The sequence below is a fragment of the Loxodonta africana genome, unplaced genomic scaffold, assembly GCF_030014295.1.
Source record: "Loxodonta africana isolate mLoxAfr1 unplaced genomic scaffold, mLoxAfr1.hap2 scaffold_85, whole genome shotgun sequence".
Taxonomy (NCBI): Eukaryota; Metazoa; Chordata; class Mammalia; order Proboscidea; family Elephantidae; genus Loxodonta; species Loxodonta africana.
The window spans coordinates 216,749-231,115 of record NW_026975592.1 but is presented as its reverse complement, the minus strand read 5'-3'; the positions used below and the strand labels follow the sequence as shown (position 1 = coordinate 231,115).

At 37.7% G+C, this 14,367-nt stretch overlaps 1 protein-coding gene across 1 annotated transcript; it reads left to right on the top strand.

Moving 5' to 3' along the window:
- Positions 1-7,824: 7,824 nt before the first annotated feature.
- On the top strand, positions 7,825-10,295 carry LOC100675450 (olfactory receptor 4C3D-like). Its single transcript, XM_023542680.2, has one exon. It carries the CDS (start codon positions 9,352-9,354, stop codon positions 10,276-10,278), a length of 927 nt encoding a protein of 308 aa, XP_023398448.2. The 5' UTR covers positions 7,825-9,351; the 3' UTR covers positions 10,279-10,295.
- Positions 10,296-14,367: the final 4,072 nt, after the last annotated feature.

The following is a 14,367-nucleotide window of genomic DNA, read 5'->3' as shown; positions in this document are numbered from 1 at the left end:
GACCTCCTCTAACTTCACAAGGGGAAAGGAGAATCAAAGCCAACAGCCCAAGCCTGATTCCTTGCGGAAGTCAGATATGACTCCTTTCTCCACCATCTTTACTAATTCTGATACCAACTGTCCCTGCATGACACTCTCTACTTCTCTGCTGGGTTCGGTAATCCATTGCAATGGCCACACAGAAATCACAGACAATACTCACGATTATGGTGTTTATTAGGGAAGTAACAGTTACAATTCAGGCCCAAGAACATTCAAGATACAGCTCTTCCATCAGGGCAGACTCTTCCCAGCTGTGTTCACAGGCACACCTCTCCCTGGTCCTAGGCATCTACCCAAAGGCACTCAACTTTCTTCATGGGCCAGGAAGCCCAACAAGCCTTCACCTGCCAGTTCTTTCTTCCCACCACTTCTCACCATCTTCAGGGTTATAGCTCGTTGTCTCTGTTGGTCTTTTTCTTCTAGGAGCTTCTTAGCACAGGAACCCCAGGTCCAAAGGATGTGCTGGCTTCTGGCTGTTAATCTTTGGTGGCAGTGGGATCTCTTCTTTACCCCATTTGATGTGGCTCATTTCAAGCCCAGCTGGGTAGCAAAACTGACCAATCCCTTTGGTGGACCAAAATTATCCTACCACGGAGTGCTGCTGGGGGTTACAAGACCGTGGCTAGAGAGGCCACACAAAAGTGATCTTTCACATCGCAGTTTGCAACAATTATTCTGATTTACAGATGATAAAAATTAAGTTAAAAAGGGCTAAATAATCAGCCCAAGGTCAGAGGCAGAGCTATTTGAATCTGCATTTGTTCTAATTGCAAATCCCATATTCTTTCAACCATTTCAAATTGTATCAGGATCAAAGGCAGCCTTTATTTTATATCGAAGCCTTTCTTGCTTTGTTACAAATTGCAAATTCTCTTCTCTAATTGCAGAGTTGTATAACTGACTTGCACATGGAAGCTGTTGTTACTTCAGAACCCATGGTGGCTACTGGTATCTAGGACAGTGCAGAATACAGTTTAGAAAGAAAATACTTGCTAATACTCTCTCAGCACACTGACAATATACCAATGTTTAAAATTATATGGGTTTCTTGTTCTGACAAGTAAAAGCTGTCAGTAATAAAAATTCATTGTATTTAAACCTAAGTGAAATTTTAAAGTGTCCTTTGGTCGTCACAATGACCCTATAACATTGAAATTTAGTTAATGTTATTATTTTACTGGAAAAAAAGTAGGTGGGTCATAAAATTTAAATAATTAGATCATAGAACAAATAAATCAGCCTTGAGCTCAAATATTCTCACTTCACATCCTGTGACTTTTTCATTATACATATAATTCTTTTGTGCTAGTATTTAGTTATACTTAGTTATGGTCTTTTTTTTTAAATATATATTTTTTAATTTTATGTCATACTTGTTGCCATCAAGTTGATTCTGACACACAGCAACCCTATAGTACCCTATAGTTCAAAGAGAGACTGATATATTTGAACTGCTTACCTTTTGTTTAGCAGCCAAACTCTTAACCACTACTCCACCAGGGCTCCATGTGTCATAGGAAGTGACATTTTGTTAGATTTAAAATCATTTAAACAAAGAAAAAAACAAAAAAACCATTGCCTTTGAGTTGATTCTGAGTCACAGAGATCCTATAGGACAGAGTAGAAGAGCCCCATAGGGTTTCCAAGGAGCAGCTGGTGGATTCAAACTGCTGACCTTTTGGTTAACAGACTTAGCTCTTAATCACTGGGTCACCATGGCTCCTTAGTGGTAATTACATGCTGTTCTTTTTTTCCCCCCAAACACTGAGTAACATATCAATTTAACTATTAAAAATTCACTGTGTTGTTACTTGAATCTAACATTATTAAGTATATATCTGAGACTCCTCTTTGCAAACTGCTTCCAGAGATGGCTTAAGCATAAGGCGTACAAGAAAAGAGAAATCATTACTCCTCAGTTGGTCAAGGGAAGATTTCTCAGCTAAAGAACTTACCTAATTCATAAGACTTTGTTGCAAATAAGTTTTGGTTCTTTTAAAAAACAAAGTTTGCAACCACGAGATGAATGTATGCCATAGATGTCTTTATAGGACACTTTGACATAGTATTCTAGCCTCCCACCTCATGGGTATCATACATTTTATTCGAGAAGTCAGAGGATTCTAAGATGCAACAATAATTAGCAAGATATTATGACTGTGAAACACAGTGGAGGGTAAGAACACCAGCTTCAGGATCAGTAGACACTGGTTTTTTTTTCCTTACTGTGCGATGGCAGTGGGTTTTTTTTGGGGTGCCCCCATCTCATTATATGATCTTATATAGGTCTCCCTATATTTATAGGTAGTTTACTTAGGTAACTTAGGAGGTGTTCCCAAGCTCTTTGATTCTGTTCATTCCATTTTTATTTCCTTAAATATTGTTTTATTTAATTCTACTTCATTTGGAAGAAGTAAAATTGGAAGAGTCATAAGCAATTATATTTCTGCAGGCCAAGAGTTGGCCACAGCCCACCACCCTAAACATTTCCATTTTTGGTAAACAACTCAGGAGATGTTTTCCTTTGATGAAAGGATCTTTGGCCTGGACTAAACAATTGAAGATAAGACCTCTGCTCTTGAAGATTTTATTGCCTTGAAAACATGGACCTCTGCTGATTGAAATGTATGAAGTTGGCCGTAAGATGAACACTTTGGCAGTCACACTTCTTTTTGGTGTGGAATCAGTCCCTAAATCTGTCAAACATGAAACTGTAGCTCAACTGGTTTCTTCCCAACTGTGATCTGATGCATATTTGATTTCTCCTGTTTTTATTCTAATTTATCTTCCAGTTTGAAAATCCATGTTACTGTCTATCCAGTGTTTTTTCCACTCTTTCCTTGGAATTGTGTTCTGGAAACAAGCTTTTCTGATATAGCTTCAGGAACACCCCTTTTGAAAAATTACCTTCAGAGCCAACCCTGACTGATTTAAACCTATTTTTTTTTTTTTCCGTAGAAGAATTGATGTATTCAAACTGTGGTGTTGGTGAAGAATACTGAATATACGTTGGACTGCAAGAAAAGTAAACAAAACAGTTTTAGAATAAATACAATCAGAATACTCCTTAGAAATAAAGATGATGAAAGTTTTCGTTGCTTACTTTTAACACATCATCAGGAAAAACCAACTGCTAGAAAGGACATCTTTTTTGGTAAAGTAGAGGGTGAGTGAAAACAAGGGAAGCCCTCAATGATTGTCACAATAGCCAAAAAAAGGTCTTAAATATATCAAAGATTTTGAAGATGGTGAAAGACTGGACGGTGTTTTGTTCCATTATACATAGGGTTGCCATGAGTTAGAGCCAAATTGAAGGCAACTAACAACAACAACCGTAGACTCTGCCCTTTCTCTATTTCATACTACGCTAAGCCATGCAGAACTAGACTAGACAGGTGTAAGGGAGTCTAAAGAAATCTCTCTCCTCACCACTTTAGTTGCTTAGTAGAGATTAGATGACAATTTCATGGGTCACTGTGAATGGATTTCAATCTTTTAGGAGAATGGGCAAAATGACCTTGGAAGTACATGTTAATTTGACTAATTCTGATTCTGTACTTTCATTCCAGAGTTGAAAGACAAAGTTGAAGACATTTTCACAGATGGAAATCCATATTCATTAGAGTTCTTTGTATAGTTTCACATCCCCTGTCAAACTATAGAACCTGCCATGACAAGCACTATAATAGTCAGATGTTTAGTCAAAATCAGTTTAGTCACATGGTCACAGACAGCTTTCTTAAATTATTTTTCTCCCACTACACATGCTGCTCACAGTGACTGTACCCTCTTGAACCAATTCAGAAGCTAAACACAATTTATTTTTTCTTTTATTTAAACAGCACAGTTGAACATAGGTGAATAAATGCGGTCCCATATAGGAATGTTTCTGAACTGAATTTATTTTGTTTTTAAAAGTAATTTTTCAAACATTGGCATTTTATTATTTTTAATAGGTGACTTGTAATATACTCAAAATGGATGTCAACATAAATGTGCCATGACACTTCTGCTGTAAAACAATAACCTAAGAATAAGAATCCTGAACCAGGATTCAGGAGGATTAGTTTCTTCTTTTACCTTGGCAGTCAATTTTCTGATTCCCTGTCTTAGTTTTCCTGATTATACAATGTGAATATTGATAGCTGTGTCATTCCCATTACATAGGGTTAGTGTTTGACTCAATTTAAAAGGCTGCAGAAAATGGCTCGGTGTATAAATTACTTCTGTGTATAAATAATTCAAGATATGAAATTATTTCCTCGTTATCATATTAGTCTAATTCCACGATTAGAGAATCAACTGCTATGAGGAAGTACTTAACAATGTACTCAGTATGAAGGGATCATATCTGTCTCTTCCTGCATACCTGAATACAACACTTAAAAATTATGAACAACACAAAGGGTAGCTCGATAAAGACACAAAATATTATAGGGAAGAAATAAAAAGTCAGATAGTTACATACATGTCATGGATTGAATTGTGTTTCCCAAAAACATGTGTATCAATTTGGATAGGTCATGATTCCCAGTACTGCGTGATTTTCCTCCATTTTGTCATCTGATGTGATTTTCCTATGTGTTGTAAATCCTGTCCCTATGACGTTAAGAGATGGGGTTAATGGCAGTTATGTTAATGAGGCAGGACTCAATCTACAAGATTAGATTGTGTCTTGAGCCATCCTCTTTTGAGATAGAAAAGACAGAGGTGAGCAGAGAGACATGGGGGTCTCATACCACCAAGAAAGCAATGCCAGAGGCACAGCACATCTTTGGACCTGTGATTCCTGCACAGAGAAGCTCCTAGACCACAGGAAGATTGATGACAAGGACCTTTGTCCAGAACCCAAGGACAGAGAAAGTCTTTCCTTAGAGCTGGAACCCTGAATTTGGCCTTCTAGCCTCCCAGATTGTGAGAGAATGAATTTCTCTTTGTTAAAGCCACCCATTTGTGGTATTTCCGTTACAGCAGCAATAGATAACTAAGAATTTGGTACCAAGAGTGGGGTGCTGCTCTAAGAGATACCTAAAATGTGGAAGCAGTTTTGAAACAGTGAATGTATAGAGGATTCAGAGGAAAATGAAGAGAGCTGTTACACTGGAGATGGCACAGATGGCAAGAAACAGTGGCAGAGAACCAGCAGTGGCAGAACAAGGAGTCCAGCATGAGATGACACTGGAGCCCACCCACGAAGTGAGAGAGCTGACGGCCTTTGGCAGTAGGCTTCTTGGCAGTGTGGGGTGCCTCCAGATACTTATCAGTGGAGCTACAGAGCTTTGGAAATCTTTCCCCAGCAGGGCAGATGTGGGTTGTGAGGCCCTAGGGGCTGAGAGGACAAGAAACCAGGAGGCAGAAGCTGAAAAGACAAGGAACACAGGAAAACAAGCTGCCTCAGTCTCAAAGGGTATGGCCACAACCTCTGGGGTCTCAGAGGGTGGAGCCATGGCCTCTGGTATTTCTAAGAGTGGAGTCACCACTCAGATGGACTAGGAGAATGGTGTGCCTAAAGCTGAAGGAGCAGAGTTGCTGTCCCAGTGGGCCTGGAAGGTGGAACAGAGGCCCAGGGCCGAGGGACCTCCACTCAGAATCCAGAAAGCATGGCCAATAGCTAGATCTGGAGGATAGGGCCTTTGTGTAAATGGTCTCAGAGAACAGAGGATTATTTTCAAAGCCTTAAGGGCAAATGTAATGTGTTCTGCTGACTTGCATGGTGCCTATTATCCTTTCTTTCCTTCCAATTTCTTACATTTGTAATGGAAATGTTTAATTTGTGCCTGTTCCACCATTGTACTTTGGAAGCAGATAGCTTCTATTCTAGATTTCGCAAATGAGGAAGAATTTTTGGATTTGGGACTTGGAGTTGCTTAAGACTTTTGCTATGATACAATGGGGTGAATGTGGTTTACATGTGGCGAGAACATGAAGTTTTGGGGGCTAAAGTGTGGAATATCATGGATTGAATTCAATGTGTATTAATTTGGCTAGGCCATGATTCCCAGTATTGTGTGATTGTCCATCATTTTGTCATCTAATGTGATTTTCCTATGTGTTTTAAATCCTATCTCTAGGATATTAATGAGATGGGATTAGTGGCAGTTGTGTTAATGAGGCAGGACTTAATCTACAAGATTGGATTGTGTCTTGAGACAATCTCTTTTGAGATAGAAAAGAAAGAAGTGAGCAGAGAGACCTGGGAAACTCATACCACCAAGAAAGCAATGCCAGGAGCAGAGTGCAATCTTTGGACCTGAGGTTCCTGCATAGAGAAGCTCCTAGACTACGGGAAGATTGATGATAAGGAGCTTCCTCCAGAACCCACAGAGAAAGAAAGCCTTACCTTAGAGTTGGCACTCAGAATTTGGACTTCTATCCTCCTAGACTGAGAGAGAATAAATTTCTCTTTGTTGAGGCTCTCCACTTGTGGCATTTCTTTTATAGCAGCACTAGATAACTAAGATAGCAGCTGTTTATATAATGCCAAACACCTAGAAACTGCCCACTAAGCTAATTTGTTATCAAAATATCCAGATTCTAATATCTTTTCATTTATTCTTAAGTGGTCAACTCATTTTTTTCTCTTGTCATGTGATTTTTCTTCTTGTAGACTTAGGGAAGAATTTAAAAATTAAAGATGGATTCTTATAAAAGTTCTCTGATGTTCAGTTAGGTAACTGGAAATAATTGGGTGGTTGGCAAGTTCTGCTAATGATGATGAAATACTCCTGAGGTCTCATTAGCTACAGCTAAGAAACTTCAGAGAAGTTGCCTGCAAATAGGATATGTAGTAACACTTTTAAGCCTCAAGAGAAAGGAATTATTCAAAGGTGCCATTTATAAATCAGCAAAGAGATTTATTGTAGCTGAGCTATTGGCACTTTAAATCTTACAACTTTACTTATTTCCTATTTCTGTCTGGGTGATTTAACAGTGGCTTGGGGCCCTGGGCATGAAGCTGTGTCAGATAAGTTCATAGGTGAGAATTTTTTTTTTTTTTTGAGAAAAGAATATAATTATAGAATCTCAGATTTAAACGGACCTTAAAACTGTATGGTCACCTTCCACCCCGCCTCCCACAACCACCAAATAACATTTCAAATTATTTTCCTTTCTTTCAATTGAAATATATTTAAATTAGTTAGAATCAAATTAGATGTCCAAATTCAGATGCAAATTGTCCCACTTAAATGATGAGAAGAGTTTTCCTATGACATTACACAATTCTTAAAAAAAAAATAAAATCCCTTTTAAAAGTTATACACCATTCCATGAAATGCAAAATATTTGGCCTCACCGTTTTTCTAATGCTGCACATGTCATACAGTTTTATTTTTTTATTGGTTTATTAATAATTGTGTTGAACATATTTGTACATAACAATTTTTCTCCTTTTAAAATGTTTTCAAGGGTTTATTCATAAAAAAAAAAAAATTATTCCTAGGAGATTATTGCACCAAATAAAAAAGGCAGTGATTTCTATTTCTTCATAGCTATTTTTAAACTACTTTTTATACATAATGCCTTATTTTTCCATTATGTACATTTTACTTTTTTGGGGGGAGTCCACTTCGCAATAAGGAAATTGCAGAGAAGCTGCTGCACTGTGTTTTCACATAGGTGTAAGATTTTCATCTCGGCTAATTAAAAAATAAAAGCCCTTTACCTGATTATCTTTGAAAAGAAAATACATAATTTTTACAGAATAAATTTTACTTTATATTTTCCCTTTTCTTTTCTCTGGGAACTTTATGCTTCCAAATATGGGATGATTATCCTCGCTTTATAAATAATGCAAAATCTTGTAACTAAGAGTGATGGATAATGGACCTGCTGGGCAGGATGGAAGAAGAAGGCATAAGAATTCATATAGCAGGAGCACAAAAGACATAGGAGGATCATTCATCTCATGGATGGATGAGCCATTGCTCTTTGCTAATAAAGTGCTAGGGAGAGGTATCACTAAAACAGTAACAAGGACTTTTTTCATGACTTCATGTAGTCAAACATATATATTAATGTACATAATGAGAGTCTAATAAATATCTATTGAATGAGTGAACATGTAATAAGTAGATTTTATAGGTTTGCATGTACATATATTATATATATGTGCATGTATATATTCATATATATTCAACATTTTATTTATCTTACCAAAAATATATTTCTTTCTCTTCTCCAACTTAAAATTCTATTCTTAAAACTTTGGAAATAAGGATTCCCTTTTCTTGATAGAGCTTCGTGGACTGAAAACCTATCCAAGAGGTTTGGTTGGTTGGTCGTTTTATCTGATTTTATTAAGGCTGTAATTTTACTGAGTGGAACTAAGTTAAATTACATTGCAATATAATTTTATAAAATAAACAGTATTAATGAGCCAAAATTATAATTATCTTGACAGTCAATGATCTGGTAATATGCTGTTTCCTAGAGCCAATTAATATTTTCAACTCACCCCACAAAATTTGCTGGAAACATCAAACTGGAATGCAACTACCTTCCAAAAGTTTATTTTTCTCATAGAGAGTAGTAATAAACAGAGTGGAAGGACCAGAGCACTTGGGTTCCTAGGTTTACAGACTGGCAAAACATGTGTATTCTTACACAGGGTTGTATAGAAAGTGTGTCAATTCACCAAGCGTTCATCACTTGATAAGTGCCAGACACTGCAGACATTCTTTGACACTTTAGTAGGCACAGCAAGGAAACAGACATGAAGAGCATATGTTTTGTGGTGGGTGTTTCCAACTGGTTACAAAATTCCCTAATCTGTCGCCTTATGATAGATATTTCTTGACCAGGAGACAATAATGTCTTTCATTCTGCAGTTAGAACTGGGGGCTCGAATGCAAATTCTCCTGGAAGAAGGAATAACTCTTACCTGTGTGCAGTACTTAGAAGCTCCCAGGATACATTTCACAGTTACGATTACTAAGCTCCCAGGTGCAGAGGAGGGCTCAGAAGCGTAGGGAAAGGACTTAGCAAAGTCACACGGAGGCAGAAGCAGGATGAGAATCCAGTTCCCCTCATGTATATTGCCGAGTATTTTCTCAGTAAATTACACTATAGAAGATGCTTTATAGTTGATTAGGTGTCTCTGAAAATAAGGAGAAAGCACATGGAGGAAGCAGGAAAGAATAATTGAACCAGTTACCATGGTGAAGGGTGCTAAGGACAAGCTGCATAATTATGGCAACTACCCTATTTGTATATTGTGAAATTCAAACTATAACCCTTTCACCATTAATTAGGTATCTTTCTTTATCTTTTTGCAGGTAATTCAGGTCTCAGAAAGACATCATTCCCTTAATGGATCGCCTCATGCCTCCCAACAATGTGACTGAATTTATTCTCCTGGGACACACACAGAATCCACACTTGCAGAAAATACTTTTCATTGTCTTTTTGTACATTTTCCTATTTACTGTGCTGACCAATCTGCTTATTGTCATCACCATCTCCTTCAGCCCCACACTTTTGGCTCCCATGTACTTCTTTCTCAGCTACTTGTCCTTTATAGATGCCTCTTACACCTCCGTCACCACCCCCAAAATGATCATTGACCTGCTCTACCAGAGGAGAACCATCTCATTGGGCAGCTGCCTGGCTCAGCTCTTTGTGGAACAATTCCTGGGAGGGTCAGAGATCATCCTCCTCATTGTCATGGCCTGTGACCACTATGTTGCCATCTGCAAGCCCCTATACTACACTACCATCATGCGACAGGGACTCTGCCACCTCCTGGTGGTTGCGGCCTGGATTGGTGGGATCCTTCATGCCACAGTGCAGATTCTCTTCGTGATCAACTTGCCCTTCTGCGGCCCCAATACCATTGACCATTTCATGTGTGACCTCTTCCCACTGCTGATGCTTGCCTGCAGAGACAGCTATATACTTGGAATGGTGGTGGCTGCCAACAGTGGGGCCATGTGCTTGCTCATTTTTTCCATGCTACTCATCTCCTACATAGTCATCCTGTGCTCCCTGAAATCCCATGGCTCTGAAGGGCAGCACAAAGCCCTCTCCACCTGTGGCTCCCATTTTACTGTAGTTGTACTTTTCTTTGTGCCCTGTATATTCACTTACATGCGTCCCGTGACCACCTATCCAGTGGACAAGTTGGTAACTGTCTTTTTTGCAGTCCTCACCCCCATGTTAAACCCTATCATTTATACAGTGAGAAACACAGAGGTAAAAAATGCCATGAGAAGTTTTTTGAAGACAAGGGTAGCTTAGGCTGTTCATTATGCCAGAAAGTGATGATGTAAATAGATAGGAAGGATCATATCTGTGGTAAACTGTGAAAGAGGATTTTCAAGTTTTGCAGATCACTGATCAAAACAAGGCCCAGAAACTAACATTTATTGAGCATTTGATGGTGGTTAGGCCCTTTGATAGGTGCTTTTGATAGTTTTTCATGTACTTTATTCCAATGCTCATTGTGCATACATTCAGGATATACATCAGAGAAAGGACTGCAAGTCCCTTGTTTGGTGATTCTAGAGTACACTTTGCTCCAGTCTCACTACTATTTTATGAAATTCTTCAATCATATGTTACTTGGGTGAAATTGGCTTTTCCACAGCACCTCGGTCTCAGGACTTCTTTTTGAGTGTGTGTGTGTGTGTGTGTATTTGGTTTTGCCTGCAGTAAGCAAAAAAGAGAAAAGAAGTTCTTGGATATATGGGAGCGGGGGGGGGGAGGATAGACAGCTGGGAATGAAAGAACCACTGCCGATTTGATGTTGTTGTTCACCACTAATCTACCAAGAAAAACAAGAGGCGCTAATAGAAGAAACAATTTGTATCATGTTTCTAAATTTTTTTCAGCACAAAATATAAGCCAGACATTTTGAATTTACCTTTAATTTGATCTTATTTTCTCAAATGTGATGTAGCATGCAGTTTTTCATGACTGTAAAGGACTTTTTTTTCTTACCAAGACTTGAGGAGCCATTTGAAACAATGAAGGTAAACATTTTTTTTTTTTTAATTTAATCTCAACACAAAGATTTACAGTAAGGTTCCAAAGCTATTGCTCTGTAAATGTATTTACATTAAATGAATGTTAGGTCATTTCATCTATGTACTCAATTGGTAGCTTCAGTATGTGCCCATCTTACAGAGAAGCAAATTGAAGCTAAAAGAAGTTTAGTTAATTTAGTTGCCTCAGGTCAGACATCTAAGATCTCAGGTACAGAATTTAAATCCAGAACTTCTATATCTCAGTCATATTCTCTTTGCAAATAAAATATACTTTCTGTGGTATGTTTATGTCTCTGTATAAGGAATTTACTTTCAGTCCTAATGATTCAATTTGTCCTCCAGGAAAAATTACCTCAAATTTGTTGCAGATATTTTTCTCATGTAGCAATATTTTCCAGCAATAGTGCTTTTTTATGCAGGTCGTTCTATGTTACTATGTTGTTGTTAGGTGCTGTCAAGTCAGCTCTGACTCGTAGCTACCCTAAGTACCACAGAACGAATCACCACCCGGTCCTGCGCCATCCTTACAACTGTTGTTATGCTTGAGCCCACTGTTGCAGCCACTGTATCAATGCATATTGTTGAGGGTCTTTCTCTTTTCTGCTGACCCTCTACTTTACCAAGCATGATATGCTTCTCCAGAGACTGATCCCTCCTGACAACATGTCCAAAGTATGTAAAATGCAGTCTCGCCATCCTGTCTTCTAAGGAGCATTCTAGCTGTACTTCTTCCAAGACAGATTTGCTTATTCTTTTGACAGTCCATGGTGTATTTAACATTCTTTGCCAACACCACAATTCAAAGGCGTCAGTTTTTCTTCGGTCTTCCTTATTCTCTGACCAGTTTTCACATGCATATGATGTGATTGAAAATACCATGGCTTGGATCAGGGGCCCTTTAGTCTTCAAGGTGACACCTTTGCTTTTCAACACTTTAAAGAGTTTATTGGCAGCAAATTTACCCAATGCAATGTGTCTTTTGATTTCCTGACCGCTGCTTCCATGGGTGTTGATTGTGAATCCAAGTAAAATGAAATCTTTGACAACTTCAATCTTTTCTCTATTTACTTAAAGGAAGTGTGCAAAGTTTATCCTAAAATGAATAAGATAAATCATATTTGGATCTTCTGTGTGAGGATACTTTGGTTTAATCAGTGAGAATATTAGTCATTATCTAAGTAAGGGTAGTGAGCTAACCATTGTGGAAGGCCAATTTTGAGGCGTATACTTTGTTAGGTTCTTTATATACTAAAACTTTCTTAATTCTAGTCGCAAGTATTGTTAGAATGATTGTGAGGATGGCACAGGGTGAGGCAGTGTTTCGTTCTGCTGTACATGGGGTTGCTATAAGTCAGAACCAACTTGACAGCACCTAGCTATAACAATATTGTTAGTAGGCCTTTGCCCCATTTTCTACAAGAAGAAAACAAATCTCAACGAGGTTAAGCAACACTGTCAAATTTTTAGACTATGTCTCCTTTATTCTTTTCACTTCACACAATGCTTCCTGGCATGATGCAAAAATATCAAAACACAGACCTGTTCCTTATAAAGATTGTCCTTGAGGCTTTCGTCCATTGTTTTTGAGAGAGCCTCTAACTTCCCTTCATCTGTTTCTTGACTTCAGCTTCCCAGGTTACTCACACTCTCTTGATTCCTGTGTCAGAGAAAATGATCTCGTTCCCATAAATGTATTACCCTTCAAGAGAATATGTGTACTTAAAAAGAGGGATTCGATGGACTCAAGGAATGAATAAATAATTGTTGAATTTAAAAGAAAGTGACCCATAAGTAAGAGAGAAGTTTGGAGGAAAAATAAGCAACTCAACCATGCAGGTGAATTGATACTCTGCTTGGGCATGAAGGCAGAATCTTGAAAAGGTAAATATTGTTTCTTAAGGGTTTTTCCCAGTGTTATTGCATACTGTATTATATGCAATATATTACTTGAAAAATGGCTGTATGGCCAATTAAGTTTAGGAAATTTTGCCCAATTTTTTTATCCAAGAAATATTGTTCAGTGCTTACAGTGTGCCAGACAGTTCCAAAGACTGGGCATATAGTGTAGAACACTATAGACAAGAGTCGTGTTTGTGTGGAACTTAAATTCCAGTAAGGATTAGATGAGTAATAAAGAAGTAAACAAATAAATGAATAATGTAAGTTTGTTAGAAATAAGTATAATGAAGAAAATAGTTTTATTAAGGAGTGATGCAAAAGACAATAACTGGATGTAGATTTGTGTAGTTGTTTGAAGTGTGTGTGTACATATATAGCACAGAGATACATGAAATACATAAATAGGTAGATAATATACCTGTCTGTGATAAGGAAAAGCATGTCTCTTTGTTGTTTGTTGCCATCGAGTTGATTCTGACTCATGATGACCCATGTGTATAAGAGTAGAACTGCCTCATAGGGCTTTCAAGGTTGTGACCTTTCAAAAGCAGAGCACCAGGCCTGTTTTCTAAGGAACCTTTGGGTGGGATCAAATGGCCAACTTTCCTGCTCATAGTTGAATGCTTAACCATCTGCACCACTCAGGGACCTTGGAAGGCGCCATGTATAAATCGTTAGATGAGAAGGTAGAGTAATTGTAGTAGATTAGCAAAGACGATCCAAATGCAGAGGTTGTCGATCATCTGGGAGGATAATACTTTGTAAAATTTCCTCTCAGGAGACTTGCAAAGTGTAAGGTCAAATATGTCAATGAACCAGTTGCAAATTCCCAAGTGCAAGATCAAATATATGAATTACCCAGTTGTAAACTCCAATGAACAAGTTGCAAAAGTAGGATATTAGTATCTTTTTTATTAATGAAGGTAGAAAAGAATAAAAGCTGTAACCTCAAATATATCTAAATTGGAAACAAGTTATTTGAGAATACAATTTCTTATGAAGTAAGAGATAGTTAATCCTTATTTTTCCTGGCTGAGATACTTTTTTCAATCCTGAATAGTAGAAACTATTTTTTTGTCTTTAACCAACTTTTTGTTGTCGTTGTTTGCTGTGGAGCTAGTTCCTATGCATGGCAACCTTACGCATAGCAGAATGAAACACCCAGTCTTGCACCATGTTTTTTATTTGCCCTTAAAATAATTGTTCATATTGTTTCTAGAGTAGGGGATGAAAATATGGCTCAATGAGTCTTACAATAAACATTCAAATATAAAATGAATAATCCAAGAACATCTTTCTTCATTCCAGCAGTGTGCTGCCATTGAAGATTAGAAAGTTGTTGTATGAGATAATTATATATTCTGCCATAATCTTATAAGCAACTGAGGCATTATGTTAAAAATATCAAGGAAAAATTCTATCAAATGCTAAGTAATTATAG